Source organism: Plectropomus leopardus, chromosome 6 (assembly GCF_008729295.1).
Source record: "Plectropomus leopardus isolate mb chromosome 6, YSFRI_Pleo_2.0, whole genome shotgun sequence".
Lineage (NCBI taxonomy): Eukaryota > Metazoa > Chordata > Actinopteri > Perciformes > Serranidae > Plectropomus > Plectropomus leopardus.
The window spans coordinates 12,769,517-12,794,475 of record NC_056468.1 but is presented as its reverse complement, the minus strand read 5'-3'; the positions used below and the strand labels follow the sequence as shown (position 1 = coordinate 12,794,475).

Genomic DNA, 24,959 nt, shown 5'->3' with positions numbered 1-24,959 from the left:
TGCTGCTGACGTCATGAGCAGCAGAGAGGGGGCGCGCGGTCCCTCCCTCGTGAGCGGTGATTTGCAGAGGGAAGCACGGACGGACACGGTAATTAGTATTAACCAATAGAATCTGCCTTTGGTGGCTTTTAACCCGCCTATTGCACATCTGATCTGATCAAGCAGTGCGACTTTTTTTCTGTCAGTCAATCACAATAAAACCTTTTCAGTTACTGAATTTCTTCATCATGTCAGATGTTTTTTTTACGAAGCAGGCCCTTTCATGAAGATTTGTCTTGTTTCATTTTCCACTGCACCGCCGGATGCCCACATGCTTAGTCTGACGTGTCCTTAGACCTGGTACCTGTCAAAAGCAATGATAGACAGATACTTTAGCTTTGTTTATCTTACATATTTATTATTTTAAATATTATTTTACTGCTCTATTTTCAGTTCGTATTTGTATCAATTACTTTTCTATGAACCCCTAGCGTCGCATGTTTATTTCCTTGTTCATTCGTTGCTTTCTGTTACTGTTTCTACTCTCTACTTCTATATTATTCAAGTTCAATTGAATAGTTAATAGTATATATATATATATATATATATATATATATATATATATAAAGCAGTGGTAGACAGTAGCATAACAAATTCCAATAACTTAACTAGTGCTCTTAAATACAGTTTGTGAGTAATTGTACTTTACTTGAGTTTTTCTTTTTAAACTCCACAACATTTCTGTGAGGGCTGTCATTACTCTAACATTTGCTCTGATGTCAGTTTTTTTCTGTTCTTAAACGCAAAAGTCCGCAAATCCACAACAAATTCTTTGCCTTGGCAACAGAAATTCACTTAACTTAAAAATGTATGATGTTGTTGATGATACCAAAAACGGAACATTGTCTAAAACGTATTTTGGTTGTAAATTCGAGCGGAGTTGATGTTGAATAGTTATACTGCTATGGGTGTGTAACTGGGATGTTAAGTTGGGTTGTTTATTTATTTATTATTCTATTTATGTATTATTTTTGGCGGGATGATGAGAAGAATTTTGTTTTGAGCTAGCAGTTGGTTGAAATAGACAGACAAACAAGAACTAAAGATTAAAAAACATGAAAACAACAATGTTGGTCTTTCTGTAAAGTTGTTTCTCTGTACATTTCTATAGGCTTTGCATAATAATCAGCAAGCTTTTCATTCAACAGGTTCTACAAGCAAGTTGGTGCATGAAGTGGCTTGTTTTATAGTAATTAGGATCTGTGCATGTACTGTGACAACAACAATTTGTTCAGATTTTTTTTTAAACTACTTTGAAATACTTTAAAATAGTTAGAAATAGTTTTTTTTGTTTTGTTTTTTTAAGCAAGTACACTGCTTCTTGAAACTCAAGTAATAATGTAACTGTACAACCTTCACTTGGAGTAAAACACTAATAATCATAATTTGACTTTATAAATAGAGTTTTGTACTTTGTCCACCACTGGTCATAAGGAAATTAGGCTAAGTACATTTCTCAAGTATTGTACTTAAGAACAAATTTGAGGTATTTGCACTTTTCCCTTAAACGCAACTCTCTATTCCAATACATCTCAGAAGTAAATATTAGTCGCATGTAATTTTCACTCCACTAGATCTGTCTGACAGCTTTAGTTACTTTACAGATTACAGTTTTTATACCTTTCCAGTGAAGTGAAAAACATATATCTTCATATGTGAATGTTTATGACAATATAAAGGATAAAATGTTCCTTTATGGGTTGAGAAAATGTTCATAACTCATAACAAACAGATAATGATAGAATACAATGTGTTGCTGTAGATAAACTGACCCAAAAGTATATAGGCCTAAAGGAGTTAAATTTAGCACAACCTTAAACATCTACAGTAGTAAAATGCAACACACACGAACGTAACTTTTTTACTGCACAATGAATACTTTATGTAACCTATATTTCCCTGATGCTTTTAGGCTACTTGGAATGCAGGACTTCTTCTCTCAAAGAGAGAGAAGATTAATATTTCTTCTACGATTGTTATCTATCTATCTATCTATCTATCTATCTATCTATCTATCTATCTATCTATCGTCACACATTGGTGCCTTACAGCAGAATAATGTAAAGTCAGGAATACAAGAAAGAAGCAAACATGATGTTTTTTTTTATTGAAACAGTTTACTGATAAATGACAGATGGTTGTCATGAAACGTTCATGTTTAATCTCAAAAAATCATGGGCTAAAAAGTCATACATGGTACTTAACATTGAATAGCAAGAGAATCCATGCTTCAAAGCAGACACTCAATTCACAAAGAAATCAGGCAAAATGCCCTTTTGATTTCAATAAAAAATATTAAATCTTTTTTTTCTCCACTCTATCCATCTTTACATGGTACAGGTTTGTTCACTTTTTAATAATATAAAAACGCTTAATACTGATTGTGAAACACTTGAATTAATTTACAAAACATAATAATAATTATTATAATATTAATAACAATAACAAACAATAATAACAATAACCATTCAATTTAAAAACAAACAAAAAAAATATAGAATGGAGGAAATCAGTCATAGCTGTTGCATCTTGGCCCACACAAACAGCAAAGAAAAATACCAAATGGCATTTACATCTACCTGACACACAGTTACACACAAACACAGTATCAGGTCGTTGAGTATTTCTCATTGCCATTTACAGTGTTATGGGCACAAAGACAAGACACTCTCTAAAGCATTCATGTGCCTCTGCAGGATCACACTCGCTGACCAATGGAATCCTCCTCACTGTCAGTCAAGCTCGGTGGACCAACAGTGGTCCTCAAAAAAGTGCCCTACTCCTCCAGCACACGGGATAGTAAATGATAGATAAAAGTATAGGACCGTTTGAAATGTCTCAGCATTTAGAGGAAGGGAAAAATCTTCCAGGCGACAGGAACTTGTATCCATTGCCAGCAGGTAGTCGGATAGAACGAGCACCAGGGCTACTGCTTGTGGAAATTGTAGGTGACGGGGCCACTTTTCTGGGGTGGTGTCCATTGGAAGAGTTCTTGCTGCCCCTATCTAGTGACTGCAGCCCCAGCTCCCGCAGCTCCAGGCTGTCTTGGGTATCATTTGGGGAGCAATGGCGTGGGGAGAGGTTCAGAAGGCTCAGTACATCCCTGCTGGCAGAGGCGAGGGTTCCCGGAGCACCGTGGACGGCTCTGACAGGACCTAGATGTTGCTGTTGTTGGGCAGCGGCGTTAGCCCAAAAGGTCTTCAGATTGTGGATAGCTTGGACTTTTTCATCAATGACCCCTCTTCTAAGCCGGTCCAAATCTGGGACATCAGCTGATGTAGAGCAGGTAGACCCTGTGGAGGAGTACGACAGGGCAGGGGATGGAGCACTACCAGCCGGGGACTGGTGACCAGAACTGGGGGACACATTACTCGGGGAGCGAGAGATGTGGCCGCTGTATGGGGAGCTTGGGTACTTTAATTTGAACTGCGCATGGCTATCTAGAGTGGGCGAAGGATGGCTTCCCTCCTTTTGGGAAGACTCAGAGATTGCAGGACTATTGTAGCCAGAGCTTATCTTCTGCAGTGAAGAGGAACGGGAGGGAGGTTTCGGTCTTGGGGAGGATTGAGCTCGGCCACTAGCGCTGCTGTTAGGACGGCTGAATGCGCTAGTTTCGGAAGAACGGAAGGCGCTGCTCCGCGCTGTGGTCCCTCCAGCTGTTGCACCCTCTGGCCCAGCCCGCTGAAGACTACCCACAGCTCGTAGATGGCTCTGAGTCTCCTCCAGAATCTTCTGGGCCAGCTCCTGAGGATCCAGAGGGACAGTTTTTTCTTCCTGAGACTTGACAGTGCTGTCCGTCTCGGTGCTGGACTGGTCAGATTCACCTGTATCTGAGCTGCTCACCTTACCCACCTTCTGGAATGGTGAGTTTGGGCTGGGCACCAGGCATGCTTTGACAGGGGATGTGGGGGTGCTGACACTGCCCCTTGACGATACCGATACAGTGTAGCCTCTCCCTGCTCCCGTGCCGGACCCACCGACAACCCCCCTCCCTCCGCGGTGGTGGCGCTGGCTGTGGCCTGGTGGCAGAGGCAGAGAGTCACAGTGGCTTCCCAGCGGCTCGCTGCTGATAATAGAAAAGCCCTCATATTCTTCATCCTCCCCCCGGGCTCCTGCCACTGCAGCAGCAGCTGCCCCATGAGGAGAGGAACGGCTACGGGGAACATGAGGGTGTTTGTGGATAGAGTAGTGTGCTGTAGCCCCACTGCGTTGCCGATGACTGAGGAAATCACAGTCTGACTTGGAAGCGAAGCTCATGGAGGAGGCTACAGAGCTGAGGCTATAGACAGAGATGGCATCTGATGCCTGATTGTCCAGGCAAGGAGGAGAGAAGGGAAGGCTCGAGTATCCCATGGGCAAGGGGTTAGACACAGACTGGGCCGAAGCAAGAGACTCAAGGGAAGATGAGCTGTCCAGGCTCAGACGTTTGGGCAGTTCTGTGGAGTCTGAAAAAAGAGAAGAAGAGAAAAGGAAATAATGTGACACCTGATGACAACAAACGAAATGCTTAAAATGATGACTGCACTGTCTGGATGATTTGTATATACAGTCAAGTGACCAAAAATATTTAGAAGAACAGAAATGATACAATCAGCATGGATATATATGTATACATACCAAACAGCGCCAGCAGAGACTGGAGAGCAAAGTGCAAGGTGCGGCGGTTGGCTAGCTTGCCAGTCTTCAGCACCACTTCTTCTTGGCCGACCTCACACAAGTCAAATCCTGCTCACACACAAGAGCACAACAGTTTTTACTTATACATTTGACAATGTGTCTGTGAGCCAGGTTATACCTGGAATTAGCATGCATCTCGGGTGATCGGATTACAAGAGGAAAGCACTAAATACTAGCGTAAACGACAAACAAGACACATTGTGATGCAATCACTCAAAAGACTTGCCAAGGTGGTCTGGGATGCCTTTGACCACAAAGGTTTTGTAGCGTAAAAGCTAATGCATCCTGATGCATCCTTGACAAGGACTACGTTATCAATGCAGGATGTGGTGGTTGTTTTGGTGACAGCCCGCAAATTCTCTATAACATGTCCATTTTACTATGAATTGTTAAATGTGTAATGCGATCATCCATCATTTTGCCTTGTGGAAGAAGATGTGTTGAATTCAACTGTACTGCCAAAACTGCTAACATGACTAGCAAGCATGCTAGGAGCAGATAGCGAGAACGTGGAAGCGACAACTGTACGTGGGGGCTCCGTTGACCTTCTAGTCTAGGTTACACAGGCAGTAACAAAATCTGAACACAAATAGTCAGCTGGAGATGCAGGTGTGAAAGGTGATGTGTTATGGCTGTCCACTTGGCTTTGGATCACTAAAATGCTAGTTAATGCCAGGTATCAATAGGCTTTGTGAGTCCACAAGGAGACATGGATGCATGGTGGATTGAAGCTGTGAAGGGACAGGAATCGACAGCTTTTTTAGATAGAAACGGACTTACCAAGAGCAGCCAGAAATTCATGGCATCCTGGCAGTCTCCATAGCTGCACACTGATAGACACCTGAATGGGCAGGAGGGAGAAATCCTGTTCTTTCTCTCCTGTTTGGAGTTGGACTAGCACTTGGTGGAGCTGGAGAAGGGAGAAGACAAAATGGGAAAAGAGGCATTGAGCAGTTAGGAATGAGTACAAGAATACTAGGAACTGGTTAATTCTACTGGATATGTGATCGATGGGTAAAATCTATATGTATGATCAAAAAATTTCTATTCAGTGAAGAACTAAAATCATCCAAGGGCAAAGCTATACAGTTCCTTATTCTCAATGAATATTGCCTCATAAATCTATTCCACATAATGGAAGCCACATCTTACTGTGGGACTGCTCTGAACACATTTTCTGGAGTAGGTATGAATCTGTTTCTCCACATCTGAATAATATGCAAGAGTTCTCAGGGAGAAGGAGCATAACAAAGAGCTGAAAGGGTGTCTCTTTAAGGGGGTTTACACGCACACTTGCCTGTTTTGTTTGGGGATTACGTGGCTTGTGACAGAGACACCTTTGTCAACATGACGTAACTGTGCAGAAAGTAACAACATGCCTTGTTTGCTCACATCACTCTCTATAATTATGAGAGGTTTGTTTTTACATCATAGCTTTATCCCTTCTACCACCCGGGAACATCTCTGACCTGTAATGAACCATGGGCTGTAAATCCTTTAATACTTAAAAATCCCTAAGATCTGACTGCAGGAACTAGCAATGAAAAAACTCGGATGCGGTAAATGTTTGTTTGGCTACACTTTATGCATGCAAATGCTAAACAAACTGATTATGAGATTGACATGCAGGTTCTACACAAGACGGTGGTTTTTTAGAAAGTTTAGCGGGACAGACAGTGGAGAGTGGAGGAAAAGGGTAGAACTGGATGGAGTGCAGGAAGGTGAAGGCACACTTACCATTGCCACCATATTTTTAACAGCCTTCAGACCGCACATTAGGGGCAGGGGAGAGAGAATAGGCTTTTAATAGCATGCACACAGGCCATTCACAAAGGGTACAAGGGTTCAGGTCAACAAAGAGGATAAAAGCAACAAGTAACAGAGGTGTTTTTAAGTTTGATGCAATCAGCATACACAGATTAGGTTCAGCACATTTCATGTTCTGTGCATTTGCAGTATGGGGCAATCACTAATTAGTGTTAACTTTAAGCATGTGATAGAAACATGTGAGGGATAAAGGCACGAGATTAATTCTCTGATGTCACGGGTGTAACAGAACAGGACTCAGACTGTAGCAAAGACTTCGCATTTCATTGCAGATTAAGATGCAGTTTGCCAGTGTGTTAATGTGTATCCAGTCCTGATGTAACTAAATTATGCAATGATATATCCCTAAACTTCTCTTCTAGCAAGGACCTCATGATACAAAGGTGTGTAAAAGTTTCAGAGAAAGTAAAAGGGGCTGTCTCAATAGTTCTTAACACTGGATAATAGCAATAGTGTTTGTCATTTCAGCCAAATACCAATTTCTATGAGGTGCATCAGATTTAAAAATTCAGCAGCATTTTCTCAGAGCTGCAGGGTGCCTACCCGATTGATGAGCTGCTCTCCTGCCTCTGAAGCTGTGATGAGTTTGCACAAAGCCTGAAGAGCTGGCGGCGGCAGACCTGAGGGATGGGATCAAAGGAAGTTCCTCATTATTCACACACAAAGCACGTTTTTTTTTTAATACAGAAAAGTAAGTAGCTGTAGGGCTAAACAGGTGATCTGTGAAGTGATATGAAATTTTAGGTAAGCACTGTGCTATGCTGTGCATGAAAAACAATGATTATACATAATCACCAAATCAGCACACCATTAGACAGATTCTGACAGATTCTGAGTCTTAATTAACTGTGATTTAGAGATTCAAGTGCATACCAAGTAGTGATTGTAAAGTGGTGCTGCACTGCTGGAGCCTATCTCCTGGATCTGCAGTGGGAAAGAAGACTGCAGCAGGCATACCAGTGCCCACAGAGTCAAGACGGAAGCCCACAGCTGTCAAAAGCGCCTGCCAGCCAGGGACACCCCCCACTTTGTTCTCTACACTTTGCTGGGACGTGTACATGGAGTTACGCTGGCCGTTCTGTATCCTCTGAAGAGACTTTTCCACCTGCAAGTACCACAGAAGTGCATCATCAGTATTTTCTGTGTGTTTTTGCTTGTGACGGTAAGTAAGTCCTTGTTTGTGTGTTCATTGTCTCACCAGGTGGAGTAAAACTCTCAGAGCATCACGCGCCCGATCTGGATACTGTAGAATCTCAGCCAAAGCTTGGCCAATGAGGGAAGATGGGCTGTTAAGCTTCACATCATTGCCAATCAGCATGTATCCTGGATAGAAAAAAAATCAATAAAAAGAGCTCCATTACGCAGTCATCTCTTTACATTATGGGAGTGTAGAATTAACATGAGTGAATAGCATCTCTAACCTGCCCAGTTGGAAGGGTGCGAGTATTGCTTGCTGCTCTGGACAGTCTTCATGGCGTCCGCCAGCGCTGCACTAGCCTTGGTCCCGTTAAGCAGGGCAGTGTAGAAGGCATGGACAAAAACTTTGGAGGCTGCGACAGGGACAGGCCACAAGGACACAAGAGCACACTGAGCCCCAGCAGCCAGGAAGGCCCTGGTCAATCCCACAACACCATCTGCTGTCACTTTGCTGCTGGACTCCTGGTACGACCTGGAGCCAAATGACACACAAGCGTGTTGCTCAATTAGAAAGCTGTAAAATATTTAATCGCATAACATTTCAATCATTATTTGCTTTTAATATCTTTCTAGGCTTTGCTATCCCGTTAACATCAGTTAGATCACAATCTCTTTTTGTTACAGTATATAATTCCTCTCATGTCTGTAAATCAATCCTTAATGAACATCTACAGTGTGACTAATTTGATTATAAACATAAAATAATTCAATTATTACCACAGACAGGGTCCCCAAATATCTTCATGGACAAAATTTCAAATCTTTTCCATGACTTTTCAAGGACCCATAAATTACTTTTGTTGTCTTGCCTTACTTGCCTGCCGTTTTTTCAAACATATTAAACTCTCTATGCAAACAAGATTTCAGCGGCTGACATACACGAAGAGAGAGATGGAATGCAGGAAAAAAACTCAGAAATGTACATGATACACATGGACATGTATTTTCACTACATTATGTCAAGAGTCACAGAAAATAAATATGCCTTTATGTTACACTGCACGGGGGGTTGATGACAAAATATTGCTGTGACAATTTCATTATGCACAGCAAAATTCCATGACTTTTTCAAAACTTTCAATGATTTTTACTAATCCTATGACTTTTCCAGGCCTGGAAAACATGAATGTGAAATTCCATGACTTTTCTACATTTTCCATTACCGTGGGAGCCCTGCACAGAACTTTAAAAATAAAATATCAAGACATAAATCAAAATAGACAACACTATTTTAATTTGTTTCCCTTAACCAGCCAACCTACCCCAGCACCACCAGCTTGACAGGCAACCTCAGGTCCAATATATCTGCAGCTGTGAGCAGGAACTCCTGCAGGGGCGGACTGTCACATATGCTCTCCACATCACTGCTGTCATCCTGCATGTGGAGAGACTCTGGGATGGTGTAGCCGCTTCCGATGGAGCCCTTTCTGCCCCGACCGCTGCTGCCTCTCCTCCCCCCTGCACCTCTCCCCACTGTTCCCACTCCCACACTGGCACTTGCCCCACCGGGCACGCCTTCGGGGTTTGGGGTAAGCACCAGAGCCGCCAATTTCCAGGAAATGTGGGTGGCAAAGTGGGCACACTCAGCCTGTGTGAGGGCACTCATCACCCTTTCCTTGGTGGCAGCAGAGCCAGCCAGAGGTTGGCAGCCCAGCAGCTCGGCCACCATTAGAGCCTCCTCCTCTGCAGAGGGCATGGGTCCCCACAGCCAGCGGTCCATCACAGGAGAGGGCAGTCTGGGGTTCCCCACCACTGCTGCCATAGAAACACCACCACATGGAGCTGGACCAGGGCGCCGGGAGTGAGTCTAAGAGCACAGCAACAAAGGTTACATTCTATTTCTACAAATTAAGGACAGTAGTTGACTCATTTATTCAAGTTGATATCAAACTCTGGCTATAAGAGTCGTTTTTAACCCTTTGAAACCTAAGCAAATTTGCTTGATTTCTTCTGATTTCAAAAACATGAAAAGAATGCATGAGCAACTCAACAAGAAATGACCCAAATATTAGCAAGAAATCAGTAAAAATGTTACAAGAAAATTAACTGAAATTCCTTTAAAAAATCATTTTTAAAAACTACAAAAAAGGAAATTACCTGTTAAAAGTGCTAAATAAAATACATATGAATATTCATATCTTTTCTCAGTAACCTATTTGTTAATATATAACTATAAATTAAGTTTTCTTGATATTTTCCCTCATTATTTAATACATTTTGTATCATTCTCTCTCTCTCTCTTCAGCAAATTTTCAGGTAATTTGTCACCTTTTACTATTTTTTTGCAAGTTCTAATCTTAAAATGCTAATTGTCCTTTTTTTCAACCAATTTGTTCACATTTCAGAGGTTTAAATGCTTGCTAAAGGTGTCTAAACGCAGCTTAAGAGAACCAACGTCGATCCAGGTTTCAAGTGTCAAAGAGAAGTTTTGCATTATTTAGTCATCTTTATAGTCATATAGCAAAGTTTACCTTTGCACTGGATCCAAGGCCATGGATGGAGGGAACAGCAATGAGGCTAAAACGCTCATACAGGTATTCATTAGAGGAGCTTCCTTTTAGCAGAGCGAAGGGAATGAGGTACAGTTCTCCCTCCAACACCATCACCAGTTGTCTGTGTCTGCCAACAGGCCCACTAGAGTGCATCAAACCCTGTCAGACAAGGATTAGTGTAAAAATACTCATATTTTCTCATAATGGCATTTTCTCTTATATACACAACTACATCAATAGGCAGGCAATGACCCGTAGAGGTAGTACTCACCCCCTCCATAGGTGCAATGAGCAAATCATAAAGTGCCCGGAGTGGAGGCTTTCCGAGGTTGCTGGAGCGACGAGGCAGGGAAGAGTTACCATCTTTGGCAGGGGACATGGTGTTACTGAAGAGGCTGGTCATACTCTGGCAACTCCTGCACAAACACAACACAAAACAATGCTGTTTTCATTTTGTACCTTGTACTTTCATGCAGCAGACCCAAAGTGGGTGAGGCAGTTTGCCGCATCATGCATTTATAGTACGTTTCTTAAATATATGCATGTCCAGCATCTCTTCTGAATTGCAAAATGACCTTATACACTCCAGATAAGATATTGAAGATTATCATGCCTTAGTCTCCACAAATGTCCTTGGGCCAATACCTATATTAGGTCTTATCTGATATTATATTGCATAACAAAGTGTGTAGCATAATGGTGCACATTTAGTCCTACAAAACTGCTAGCATAATCTTCAGGGGACATCCTACCACATAAATATACATACTGTCCCTCTTGCCTGTAGTGCTATTTATCAGTCAATATCTCCAAGTGTTGGAGATATTGCCGTTGAGTCTTCCAAATATGTAGAAATATATATATAATATAATACTATAGAATTTAAAATTCTATGTTAAAATGCTGCATGTAAACAAGGCTCTCATGTATCAAACTCCCCTTTAACATCAAACCATTCTGCTACAAGTAATGAGCTTAGCATATGTGTTGGGAACGTGGCTGACAAGCTCCGTGATGTCTAACTCGCTGCAAAGTGTTACATCAGATACGGCTCTAGCAAAGTCAGCCGCTGTAATCTTCTGAGTCTGTGTGTGGTAGCAGTACAAAGCTGCAGCAGAAGAGAGGGATCCAACACGCTCAATCACAGAGGCCCCTTTCTTTTTCTAACATGCTCGCTGTCAGATCTGAATCACACTGAGTAAAAGGCAGATGAAGGCCGGCCATTCTGGATCTCTATCCCTCTGTGAACACAGCTATACAATTTCACATGATAGGAGGCAATACTGCTGAGAATATGATGTCAATATGAAAAGCTACACTAGATGGCAGTATTGCATTGTGGTGGTCTGGTGCTTACAGAGGTATGAAGTAGTGATCGGCTTGCCAGAATCACCACCGGAAAGCGGTGCTTATCCAATCTTTAAAGGGACCCTCCCTGCATACAATCAAAACTCAAAGCCTGAGAAAAGATTAGTGTCTTCTCTGCACTGCCAGTGACTTTGCAGTCAAACAGAAATAAGGTAACGGCCCTGTGTGTTTGAGACATGTCTGCTGTGACAGCAGGTGACAGCTCCCTGCTCGGGCAGAGACACACGACATACTGAGAACTGTGCTAATGGTGGCCGTGGGGTTAGAAGGCTATAGTGCTGTAGGCACACAAGGGGCCGCACTTTATGGCCGCACTTGTCACAACTCTCCATCTGTTCCACCAGCCAGAGTTTCCTCCAGGCTGGAGCCAACAGACATCTATCCTGCCCTTCTGGTAGCCCCTGGCCACTGGCTTCCCTCCAGCCTCCCAACACTCTGTCTCTCTCCCAGGCCTTGGCATGAGCCTCCATGGGAAAGCAAACAATCGTTTGTTAGCCTGACAGGAAGAATGAGAGAGGAGGCAAGGGATAAGCCAAGAGAAGGTGAGTGTCAAGTGTAGAGGGAAACAGCAAAAAGAAAAGACTAAGAGCAGCGACGCTGAAGGTGAAGACTGCATTCAGCAGCTGCCTATTTTGGGCTGCAGTTGAAAGTCAGGCCTTCAAGTGTGATCTGAGAGATGATACAAAGGTAGAAAAGTTGGCCTTTATTACAAACATTTTCAGCTTTTTTAACTGACCTAATTTCTAGCTGCGATCTAAACTATTGCTGAAGCTAGCAGCCACTCAGCTCTTCTGATGCAGCCACCCTGTTCTACCAGTGCTTACTGCTTCTTCTCTGACAACTTCATCAAGATCCTCAAACAATCTCATTATGCTATCATCGTGCATAAAAACGTATTCAATTACGCACTGAGGGGATTAGACGCGAAGGAGACTTTCATTATCACCTTTCCATAGTAATCCTTGCAAGCTCCCTGGTGAAGATTAGATCTCTGTGTTAAAATAGGGCAATCAATGATTACACCGAATAAAGATATCACACCACGAAGCACTGCTCTTTCAGTGTGAGAATATTGTGCTTTTACCTATTCTGAATCAATCGTTATTCAATTATAGTCTATTATATTTTATTCTTTCTCTTAATTATGAGTAATTGTGGAAGTATTGAGGTATTCATACCATTAATAGCCTAAATCTTAACATGTTAGAGAAAATGATGAAATGAAGTCAAAGTAAGCCCTTGAAAAGCTCATACATGCACGTTATCTGACATCAAACCCCAGGATGGATGACTTGAAATGACAATGAGGGTTTCTTCATTTTCTCTTGCTTTAACATTGTGATAGAGGATAGGCTCCTAAGCATGAGGAGCTTTATAATTCAGAGTTTTTTGAGGCCCAAAAGAATGAGCGGATTATTACCGGCAGCCCATTAAAGGGGCTTAATGAGCACCGAGACTCAATTAAAGCTGGAATTACCCTCTCATCAAAGAGCAGCTCAACTGTGGACGAGGACAAGGAAATATGACCCAGACACACACATGTATGCACACATGCACACACTCTCGGTATTGGTATATGTTGCCAATCGGCACTGTGTAAATGAACGCTTAGCATAGTATCGTTAAATAATGCTCCAAACGAGCCACTGGCAGGCTCACTGAAATATCAACAGTCGTAAATCTGCACGACAAACAAACACAGAAAGGGCAAACATCTTAAAACCACATCGGTGTCTGTATCTGGCACACACACATACACACACAAGGCCCCATCAGAGTAGGCAGTTGATAAGGGTTTTAGCAGCTTGGCTCTGCTCAGTCTATTTAATAAGGAGGATTCACATGCTGCCTCTGCGCTGGCGAAACAATGGAGAAAAGACTCCTTTCACAGATGAGCCACAATACCCGTGAATCTCCTTACCCAAGCAGATCTTTTTTAGCTTTTTTTTTATGTGTGGAAAAGTAGGTCTAAGTAGTGCTTGTTGATTATTGGGGCTGTCTCACAGTTACAGTGTGGGGACATCCAGGTGAAAAAAAAAAATCCGCTACCTGTTGAACAGGTTGTTTCTGGACACCATGCGCAGGAAGCCTGTTGGATCAGTGACGGAGTTAAGCTTGTTGTTGAGCTCCTCAAATTGTTGGTCCAACAAATCTCCCGCCTCGCTCTCTGTCTCACTGCTTGAACACCCTCTGAAAGAGAGAGTGAGAGAGAGATGCAGTGAGAGACAGGCACAGCCGACTGAAATGTTGGCAAGAAAAAGGCACTTCAGCAAAGTAGACAATACACAGACTTACATTGTTTCTCTGCGGATAAGTCAACTACACACACTCCCAATCTGCCCTGAAACACACGCTGCTCAACCCACACACACTTGGCCTAATTTCACAGGCTTGGTCCAACACCCTGATGGTACGCAGAGTTAAATCCTTTCATTATAATGCTGGTGATGCTGATCCAGTCAGTGGGGAGTCAACCACCCCCCAACCCACAATCACTACCTCGCCACAACCCCCCTCTTCTGTCTCTCCCTTCATGCCTGAAACTCTCCTCTGATGCACCCATATCATGTAACTCTTATGTCAGCTTCTTGCTCTCATGAAGCAGAGTGTGAACTTGCACCCTGGGATCTCTTATCATCTTATGCTCCCACCACCACCATTTTTTTGAAATCTTGCACTGCATGTTTCATTTGAGATCAATTCTCCTGGGGTGTACACACTGACGGAGCCATTTGGACAGAAGAAATGTTGGACGCAGCATACAATGCAGTTTTTATAGATGATAGTACAAAAAATCCCTTTCTAATATACAGTTTTCTGTCACAAAGGCTGCATCCCCCCTCTCTCCATATCATCCTTTCTTTCACACACACATATGCTCTCCCCCATTTTTCTCCATCCCATTCATTTTCTCTCTCCACTCATTTCAGACCCTTTCTCTCCTCTCTGGAGAATGAATGGGATGGTAAGTGGTGCCATATTGTGCCCATCCAGGCGCAGTGGCGTGTGCGCAGCTTCCCATTGGAGTAGTAAATGAGCTGGTAATGGGGCAGGAGGGCCAGGCTGCTGGGGTGGCGGAGGCTGGCACTGGGCGGACCAGCTGGGCACTATGGATCAAGCACCAACTAGAAAAACGATGCTAACGTCAAACGTGGCGAAGACCCGTGGATGTCAATGGGTGATTTCAGCTGTCGATATATCTCGCCACATTTTCCATGTCCTCCTGCAGAGTCCCTCTGGCTACATCCCCTGTTGTCTGTTTGGTCTTTAACCACCAGGCTCTGCCGCTTTGAATTTTACTCCATTGATTTTTACCACTGTGCCTTAACCTTCTTCCCATTCTTCCTCGTACCTAGGAAACCCTATTCTCTCTTCCTTTACTTGTCAGGTTCGATGTTTGTTTGGTGGGTTCAGTAGTCTGGCTATCCAAAGAGCCATTATTCCGTCTCATTTATTTCCACTGGGTAGAAAGAGGAGTACTTTAGAAAGGTGGTGGAGGGCTGTCATCACAGGGCGCAATGGGGCAGAATAACACTCCTTAACACGCACACTCTCTCTGAATGATAAATAACCTTTCTTCAGATACCTCCACGGATAAAAGTATAAGTTTTGGTTTTGTTGTTGGGCTTCATTTTTGATTATGTTATTTTTACACTTCTTTCTGATGAGTGGTTAACAAGCGCTTTCCAAAGAGCACTTGTCAATCAAACAGTGTGATCTGTACTGCCTCTCCTTCAATACTTTTGTCAATACAGTTTATGTGGGTGTGTTTTTTTTCTTTGTCTGCTCTGCCATAGTAGCTATCCCTGCTCACTAGAAAAACAACAAAGAACAGGTTGGGTACAGACGAAATAGCTCCTGGGTTTTATCATGGGTGGATTATGAGTCAATGAGCCCCCTGAGCACAGATTTGCAAAAGGCCCCACCACCTCTCCTCCATAAGCACAAGAAACACAGACTTTGTGTTTTGTTGTTGTTTTGCATCTTTTGTGGTCGTGCATCTTTTTGCAGGTATGTGTGTGTGTCTGTAGTCCTTTTGTGTCTTTTTGAGGTCATTTTGTGTATTTTTGGAGTAGTTTTGCATGGCTCTGTAGTCCCTTTGTGTCGCCTTGTAGTTTTTTCCCCCTTTTTACAGTTATTTTGTGATTTTCACTTCCTTTAGTCTTTTTGTGGTCATTCAGAGTCTTTTTGGTGTTTTTGTTGTTGTTTTGCATCTCCTTGTAGTCATTGTGCATCCTTCCGTGGTTTGGTGTGTCTCTGTAGTCATTTTGTGTCTCTGTGAGGTTATTTTGTGTCCTTTTTTGATTGCCCTGTGTTTTTTTTAGTCCCTTTTTTCCTCCTTGTAGGTTATTTTGCCTCTCTTTATAATTATTTTGTGTCCCTTTCCAGTTCTTTTGCATCTTTTTGTGATCATTTGAAGTCTCTCCTTGGTCCGTACATGTTAATTCGATTGACATTTTAAAGGTGAAGCCCAGGGGTGTCTAAGACTGTGTCCGATACATCTGTTTAGTTAGTAATCTATCCATGGGTTTAATAACTCAGTGAAAGAAAGCGAAATGGAATTTTTCGATTTAGATTAGATACCAGCAACAGGCTTGTGCAAAATACCAATTACAAAATTAGTATAATATAATAATGAGCTAACAACAGACAAAAACATTCATTTAATTGTGACAACATCTCACCTGCTGTAATAAGACTCCACTCCCAGAGCTTCACGTGCACTAGCGATGTGCTGCTCCAATGAGGAGCCGCTGACCACCCCGCCGCCGCCACCTCCCTCCTGGAAGTCCGACCCCCCTTCTGATACGCCCTCACCAAGGTACACCTCATGAAACTTCAGGATGCCTGTAGAGAGAAGGGAGGCACACATGTATGGTTGTTTTCAGGTGTTCATGAAGTTAAATAAGTTAAAAAAAATATATAGCACTGCTGTTTTTCTAGTATATGTGTATTACTCGCACACAACATTAGTGGATATTGGATGGTTTCAACTGAAAACTGAGGCCACGTGCAGTAGTGCATCTGTTGAGCAAAATGAATAAAACAAATAATGTTCAATAAAAGATAAGAGTAGGCTGCCTGTGCCATCTGCTGCGCGCCACGAGAGCTCAGCTGAGTTTCGAGCAGAAACATCAGAGGGGGGCGGGGAAGAGCATCCTGGGAGATGGAGTACAGGCTGTGTGTGTGTGTGTGTGAGAGAGAGATTGTGGGCGTGTCAGTGCTGTTTAAGTGGATGTGCTCGCATGTATGTTTTGTATTAACTGCATTTGAATGGACAGTGAATGTGATTCAGGTCTATAAAATGTCACATTTACACTTCTGAGGTAATTAGGACCTTAGTAGCCCTTTTTATTGAGTGCAGCCTCTTTAGAGCTGGCCGTGTTTGTGTGCCAGCTGGATGCCAGGGAATGCCAGGAAGTGACAGACAGGCGATTAGTGAGCAAGTGGCTCCCTCTTAGCCTGGGGTAATATTCGGCGCTTTGAAGATCTCCACTGGTCCCTGTAGCGTTCCTCCCCTCCATATGACTAGTGCTGGGGGGTCAAGTTCATCTGGTTGCCTGGGAGCTGGATTTGATCAAATGTTCAAGCTTGGTGGTGGCATGGGACACGGGTCACAGCTCTCATTTCCTCTCCTTACAGCAGAGAGCAGAACTGAGCCAAAGAACAACTAACAGTATGGCAGCCGCGGGAGTCGTGTGACATGCACTGTGGTTCACCCGCAGCTTTGCCTGTTCTCTTTGTGAGACTGGAATTTCGCGAGTCATATAAACAAGCTGCGTCTTAATCCCTCTGCCTGTGCTGGTGTCACTCAACATGTCAACAAAAGAGACAGAAATAGAGAAGTACACAAAGAAGTGCAGAGGTACTCAAGTAAAGCAAGAAAATCAAAAGAAAATCAAGGAAAGGAACAAAAACCAAAAACAAAGTTGACAGGATGAAAAGAGACAAAGAAATTATGTTTTGTCTTGGCGCAACAGCTAAGCGTTTTCCTGTTGGCATGTGCGGAGATGTTGCCGATGTTGTTTGGCTGTGTCACTTTCAATTAGCATGGTTCATTGGCAGATGCCTTCTGGGGTGAGAAGCAAAGCAGGGGGCAAATCCGAACAGCAGAGTGGCAGGTGGCACTGACGCTTGGTGTTAAAGCTGGCCTTCTTACCCCTGCAGCTGAAAACAAGATACAGCCTCCAGGCCTTTTATCTGCTTTGATTTGAACAAGCAAGCGTGTGTTTGTTTTTGTGAACGTGCTTTCACCTGTTGTAGTTGTAACAGCTTAAAACTATGTTCAAGAAAGCTGCTTGAATACAGACAGAAGGGGGAGATGCTTATTGAAAGTCTGTTGTATATGTTCATTACTGATTTACTATTTTTGTTTTGTTTCATTAACATTATTTGAAATGTTCAAAATAAAGTATATTTAATTCAGTTCTACTGATTCATCTGAGTCATTTATGTCCATACACATTCTCTGCGGTTCTTTGGTGTCAGTTGAGGTGCTAAAAAGCAGTGCTGTCGCACGAAAACAGATTAAGTCCCTGTATGGTTCTTTAGAGGGTCTTTACTGGTTCTTTCCCCAGTAAACTAAATTGAACTAAATTGAAGAACCAGTAGAGAACATTTCAAGCCCCTGCATTGATGTTTAGAGGTTCGTCAGCTTGGTTTACTTTAGTTTACAGGGGAAAGAATAATAACACTACATTGAAATAGCCTACAAACAATGCATTTTCAGAGGATAACACATTACAACATTCGCTCTCAACCTTTCAAATGTGTGCAGAAATATTCTAGGTTTGAAAAGGTAACATATTGTGTTTCTCAGTGAGCATTTTTTACAAGATTCTGAATCTTTTAAACCAACATTTGGTTGAAAATTATTAACAATCATTCATATTTTAAAAAATATGTCATTTCGAAGCATATTTAATCATCCATACTGTCTGGCAACATTCAAGGGCCTTATGGTTTAAATTTTTTTAAAAAGAACTACGAAGCACCTCTGTTGTTTCTATTCAGCACATCTGAAAAGGCCCCGTAATGCACCTTCAAAAGATGGATACCATAGAGCACCAAAACCAGGTTGCCTATGATTGTGAGCAAACATTTTGGGTACTGTTTGACACCACCTTTGTTTGGAGTGTATATTTACAGTACATGTAGCATTTTGTAGATATTTTGGTCCATCCCTACAATTACATGACAATTGATAGCTTCAGCACTGAGCATTCATCAAATAACTATTGTGTTCAAGTTAATTTGTGTTTTACAAGAATACATGCTGTGCAGCACTTCACCAATAACAATTCTGAAAGAGAAACAGTAAAAAAAAAAACCCATTCAGCATAAAATTGAAAATTGCAGAAATTCAGTGGCTGCGATGTGTTGAAGAAAGGACTGTAAGAAAAACAAGTCGGTTCAGGAGTTATTATTGCCAGTCATAGTGTCACCATATGGCCAGCTGCTATAATTTGTTTTACCCGAGTGAAGGGGGGAAATTTGAAACCAATCCAACTATTTTGATTCTTCAAGCACATATGGTGCCTGACACCGCAGAGAATGTTTGAAGGCAGAAAACAATAGCAAGGTGACAGACAGACAGACATGATAAGATTCCAGCACCCCAATAAAAACAATTTACAATCTGAGCAGTTGGCCAAGCTGAGAGTCTGTCCTTACCTGCTCCTGGAGCCAGCAGCCAGCTGTACAGGTAGCCAGCAGCCATGGAGAAATACAGCACCAAGGCCCTCTGGCTGTTGACAGTATCCAAGATGTGCTCCACTGTTACTGGGGTGTAGGGGTCTGAGTCCTGCTGGCCTGTCTGACGCTCCACCAAGAGGTCAGCAAAAGCTCGTGTGCGACCTCGCTCCGCCACTGCCAGAGCCTCATCGTGATGGCCTGTGTGTATTTAGAGGTCAATGCGGATTTTAGGTAAAAACCGGAATCTGACAGCATGAAGTAGTGAAGGTGTAAGAGGAGTGTATGAGCATACCTAGGCTGACAAGGACTCGTTGGAGTGCCTGGTAGCAGGAGGTTTGCAGGTCAAACAGGGAGAGTTTGTAGTCTGTGCTGTGCTGGGCTTCATGGCGGATGGTCTCAAAGAGGGCAGAAGCCCGGTAGAGCTGTGGATAAAAATAAAAACAAGAATCAGATGTTTTTAGATATTCTTGGCTTTTTTTACATACAATGTAACAATATAACATCACACTTCAACTCATTTCTGAGATTAAAGTAAGCTTTACTGCCTTTTAAATAGGTTTGTTCCTGCTGGGGTAACCCATGCTAAAATTTAAACACCCAGGGTAAGTATGTCCAACAAATTGCACACCATTATCTACGATCAGAAGAGAGCGATTGTAACCACTAGATGGCACCATCCCACCTCACTGGTCATCACTGATGACACCTTCCAATTCTGCTTTTCTCTCAACTGTGGAAAGTACTGTAATGCAGCTTGATGAATCACCATCTAACACAAGTAAACCCCTTTTCGGCTCTTATTTGCCTGGACATGGGAAAGGGCACGAGAAGATTAACCATTACCTGGGCATCTTGGACAGACAGCGTCCAAGGAAATAACTGCTTTGTAAACTCAGTAGGCCTGTCTGTGTGATTAGACCTTTCTTTTCACTGCTAGACATTGGATGGAGGGAGGGAGATAGACAATAGAGAGGTGGGGCGGCAGGCAGTGTTGCACACTAGCCAAGCGGAGCTAGCCAGGAGTGCTGATTCATGGGAGCCTTTATTGATTTCCTATTTCTGCGCCTATGGCAGCCCTGTAGGGTGACTGGGACAGCTATAGAGCCACTCTCCAGGAGTCCAGGGGCCAGAGGAGAGAGTAAAGCTCTCTGCTCAAACTGCTTGACCACAGTTCGTACAAGACAAAGAGCTGCAGTGGAGAAAAGGTTGTTTGTGTGGATGAAATGGATTCTATCAGCACCGTGGGTTGTGTAAGAGAAAAGAACATGCGTTACTTGTGCGCGCACATACAGTATATGCATACACAATAGCTCATCTGGCATATCCCAAGGTCATGCAGGAAAAGTGTGTCAGAGGGAGTGAACAGGGGAGAGTAGAGATCGGCATAGAATCTGTGAGCTCTGCTGCATTAGTGCTAGTAGACAGAGCTGCTAGTCTCAGGCTGATTTTGCTGATATGACTGTGGGCGGACTGCTGCAGCGCTAGTATAATCTGTTAGGCTTGCAAGACATCCCTTTAAGAGTGAAACTAATTTCTCACAGCGCCTTTCCCTTTGGCATGACCCTTCCTGGCACCAATGAAAGGGAAACAATCCCAAATGTGCTGCGTCTGCAGTGACTTGCCTTGGCTGTGTTACAGGTAAAATGTGCCACATTCTTCAGCTGCTCTGCATTCAGAAAGCACTCTCATGTTTTGCCATCAGTGACACTAACATGGCTTTTATCTGACACGTTAAGTGAATGTCAATGTCATGCTGAATGGGTAATGTGAGTGTGGAGCTTGATATGCACATACTTCTAATGATTTTTTTTGCAAAATAACCTCCATGGTAAACTCTCATTCTGTGTGGCAGATAATATCAGAGGTTTAAAATATCTACAGTAGACCGCTGATACTTAAGTAAACATGAATGTATTGATTCTCCTTATGAATCTGAGTGCTTTTCAGAGGGAGCATGCACTGTTAAAATAGCTGATTAGAATCAGGACACGTCAATGCGGGTGTCACGGTGAACACCGAGATCACAGCTACTACAATCAGGTTTAAATTTATCGAGAATGAGGAACATGAGGTCAAGTACTCTCATTCCACACCTATGGGTGCTTAAGGAATTCAAAGCCTATACAAATGAGGTTTGAAGTAGGTCAGGGTATGTACCAAGGTCATCTGTAGTAACAGGCCACCTCATGAATAACCATTTAATGTATACTCTGAGGACAACAGTGTCCTTTCCCACCACCAATTCACCCTGGGGGCAACAAGCCTACATAGGGAAAAAAAAAATCTTAATCATCGCTGTGGTACACGTGGACAAAGCTCGGGATCTCTGCATGTTGCAACAAAGACAACACAATGCTAGAATGCACCACCAAGGTCTTAAGGTCAAACTGGAAAGCAAACATGGAGTGGAAAATATGTTGCATCGGCTTGTTAGAATAATATTTTGCTTTAATTGAACACAAATTCCTCAGTATGACTCATGAGCCTCTGCTCCAGTCACCACCTTGGTCCAGTCTTTTTTTCCCAACTCTTGTTACAGATAATTGCAAACAGACAAAGTTACTTTTTGACAGAAAGAGAAAGCTATCTGGGTCACATAGATGTTCGTAGCGTGTGTGTATCATAAGAGAAATGTTTTGGACTAGATTTTGAGAATGAAAGCAGCTGAATAACATCCCTGCAGACGCAACTGACAGCCACTGCTGTTGGCTGACTCTTCACAGACTTATATACGGATACACAAGCTAAGAAAAAAAAATCTTGAGCAGTGGTGTGTGGACAGACTGTAAAAAGAGATGTTAAGGGGATATTCCATGCTTGCCAGGTGGGCAGTGGGCTGAGGAGGAGTGTGTGTGTGTGTGTGTCCGTGATGCGGAGGCTTGGGACTCCTGAGACCATGCACATAGATACAAAAAAATCTTCAGTCATCTGTCGCCTGTCTGCTAAGATGACAGCGTTTACCAGCTCAACAGACTCCCAAGCATATTGCCAGCAGCCGTGTTCAAGCTCTATAGCCACCTATCCTTTTTTCTGCTCCTGTTGTTCTCTCTCCTCTGGGCTCTTTCTTTCACTATAAGGGCATGAATGAAAACTTATATTTCACACGCCAGGTCTTTGGACATCTACTACCCTCTCTCATTTGTAATTTTTGCCGACTAACAGATGTGTGCTCATTAGAGGTTAGTTTTAACTACAAGAGGTGCTTTTGCTGGAAGGGGTCCAGATGGAGGAGAGCAGAGTTGAGTGAAGGTGAGTCAAGGCAAGAGGAGCATAGAGAAGGAGATACCTGATGCTGGGCTTCCTCCAGATTCCCACTGGCCCACAGAGAGAGCCCAAGACGATGGCGGATCTTTGCCTCGTCCTCACGCCGCGCCAGCTGCTCTGCAAGCCGCAGGCCTGTCAGAAGGGGAAGAAATGGGAGCAGATGAGAGAGAGGAGAGTAAAAATTATTCAGAGCAGGCAGACTCTTAGGTATCTTTCAGAGTAACAGATGTAAGCATAGCGTGGTACTGATGTTCTGACAGCGAACAGGTTTGGATATTTGGCCTCAGTTGTAAGATACTGCTCACACTGGGGCTAAAACACACACACGCACACACACACTTCTGCCATAGAGGGAAGCTGTTAGAGCACTAATCGGACTGCATAGTAATCAATGCTAAGCATCGACTGGCTGAGCAAACACAAACACACGCTTAATGCTTGCATAAAAGAAGCCACACAATATCATGAAGACGTCTACAAATATTTGCAAACACACTGATGAGCTAATAATAGACCATGTGCAAACTCACAGTGCAAAGTCGACTTTGTGATATTTTGTTTGAGAGACTCGCAGAGTTGCTTAGGAAGCCAGGGGAGGTGTGGATGTGCAGGTACACGAGCATGTGTGTGTGTGTGTGTATCTAGGTGTGTGTGTGCTCAGTGAGTGTGCCTATGTCAGATCACCTGGCGAGCACACAGTTTGTTTTTCACTTCCAATCCCTCAAGCAGTGAGGCGTATGTCACATCTTTGCATGTGTCCTCAGTCTGCCTGCCGAGTATTTGGTTCTGCCCAATTACTGAGATGAAAATGCCACTCCACAGAGGACAATGATGAAAAAAGACAAAAAACGACAGCTGCTGGGCCACATATCACCCACAAGGTGCTAAATGCACAGCAAGCAGTCTGCGGTTCCCAATGGGCTATTGCTCATGCACAGTCTCACTTAACACCGGGCTCTGTATTTGAAAGTCTATTCTCTCCACTTGCTTGTGCGACGGAGGGGTCTGAACATGCTTTTGGTCAAAGAGACGAGAAAATGGGCCAAGCCACCCTCATCCGAGCCTGCTTTTCTCGGCATTCCTGGAAAACAGTCTGTGGCTGGACCAGATAAGCCAAGAACAGAGAGCGTGACCCGAAACAGCCAGCCGATTCCGCAAGATCCAGCACACCACGCAACCATAGACTTCATGGCTCCTCCATGGCCACGCTAGCCGGCAGCCTTTGAAGCCTGCAACAGTCTCCCCTCTCGCCTTATCTTTCCACACACCCTCCCTCTGTCTGCCTGCCCTCTCCCCCCATGCATCTGCTGTGCTCCTCTCTCCCTCTACCTCCCGTATTCATTTTCTCATCTCTGTGCCTGTGTCTCTGCCCCCCCCCTTTTCCTTGCTCTCTACCTGTTTCATCTTGACTGTGGTGGCAGTGCTTGCGGGGGACTCGGCACTGCTTAGGGCTCATTAGACGCTGGAGCAAGAGAGAGGAAACAGATCTAAATTATCCTTTTCATTCTCTGACAGCCTCACCCCTCACTCATCTCAACTCCAGCTCTGAGTCTTTTATCTGCACACATACACTACTACACAGACACACACACACACACAAAAACCTTTCTTTCTCTGAGCTGCTCTGTGATAGTTCTTTATGATCAAGCCTGAATGTCAACCAACTCTATGTTTTCTTTATTCTCCAGTTGACGGTGAAATAATACATGTGAATTATGACTCATGCCGATCTCTGTCTCTCCCCTCTTCCCGCTCTCCTGCCATTCTCTTTCTTTCCCTTCATCCCTCCTTTCCTTCCTAACTCTCATTCCCTCTGTTCTCCCGCTCTGTATCATTCAGTGTCTGTCACTGTCACCGTGCGTGCCTTTGGTGCGCCCCGCAGGCACAGTCACGTAGCAGCGGCTGACACGAGGATGTGGCCGTGGCTGGCTGCACCCTGAAGAGCAACTAGAGAACACTTTAAAGGCTGCTTGACAGCTGGGTGAGAGATTCTCTGCAGCCCCCGAGGCCCACACCACGTACAAGTGAGTTGGAACAAGGGCACGAAATCTCATGCACCGTAGAACCGCAAATGCGTTGAGCCGGTAACACAGTACCAAGGCACATGCGCACTCATGACACATGACAGCACAAAACCCTTTGATCATGACCATATGCGGGAGAGAACAGTGTGTCATATACAGTAGGAGGACCATAAACAGTTGTTGGAGGAAAAAAACTCTTACTGTTGTGTCTTGCTCCTTTCCACTGAAAAAATCTCCCAAAAAAATCATCATAAACAAATGTCACATTGGTATTTGAGACAATATTGACATCTACATTAACCCAAGAAGTAAATATTTGTAAATATGAAATCTTGTTTAATAATTCATGAGATAACAGAAAGATATGCTTATTCAG

General features: G+C 43.4%; 1 protein-coding gene across 1 annotated transcript in view; it reads right to left on the bottom strand.

Moving 5' to 3' along the window:
• Nucleotides 1-2,126: 2,126 nt before the first annotated feature.
• The window catches only part of LOC121944003 (tetratricopeptide repeat protein 28-like), a 200,966-nt gene continuing 178,133 nt past the window's right edge, over nt 2,127-24,959 (bottom strand). The window contains exons 10-25 of the mRNA XM_042487644.1: nt 22,582-22,691; nt 19,588-19,717; nt 19,275-19,493; nt 16,286-16,448; nt 13,650-13,790; nt 10,504-10,648; nt 10,212-10,391; nt 9,003-9,547; nt 7,965-8,212; nt 7,742-7,866; nt 7,417-7,648; nt 7,087-7,163; nt 6,454-6,477; nt 5,497-5,626; nt 4,657-4,764; nt 2,127-4,484 (exon numbers count right to left, since the gene is read on the bottom strand). Of these exons, the coding sequence (XP_042343578.1) occupies nt 2,878-4,484; nt 4,657-4,764; nt 5,497-5,626; nt 6,454-6,477; nt 7,087-7,163; nt 7,417-7,648; nt 7,742-7,866; nt 7,965-8,212; nt 9,003-9,547; nt 10,212-10,391; nt 10,504-10,648; nt 13,650-13,790; nt 16,286-16,448; nt 19,275-19,493; nt 19,588-19,717; nt 22,582-22,691 (4,184 nt within the window). The 3' untranslated portion in view covers nt 2,127-2,877. The remainder of the gene's footprint in view (nt 4,485-4,656; nt 4,765-5,496; nt 5,627-6,453; nt 6,478-7,086; nt 7,164-7,416; nt 7,649-7,741; nt 7,867-7,964; nt 8,213-9,002; nt 9,548-10,211; nt 10,392-10,503; nt 10,649-13,649; nt 13,791-16,285; nt 16,449-19,274; nt 19,494-19,587; nt 19,718-22,581; nt 22,692-24,959) is intronic.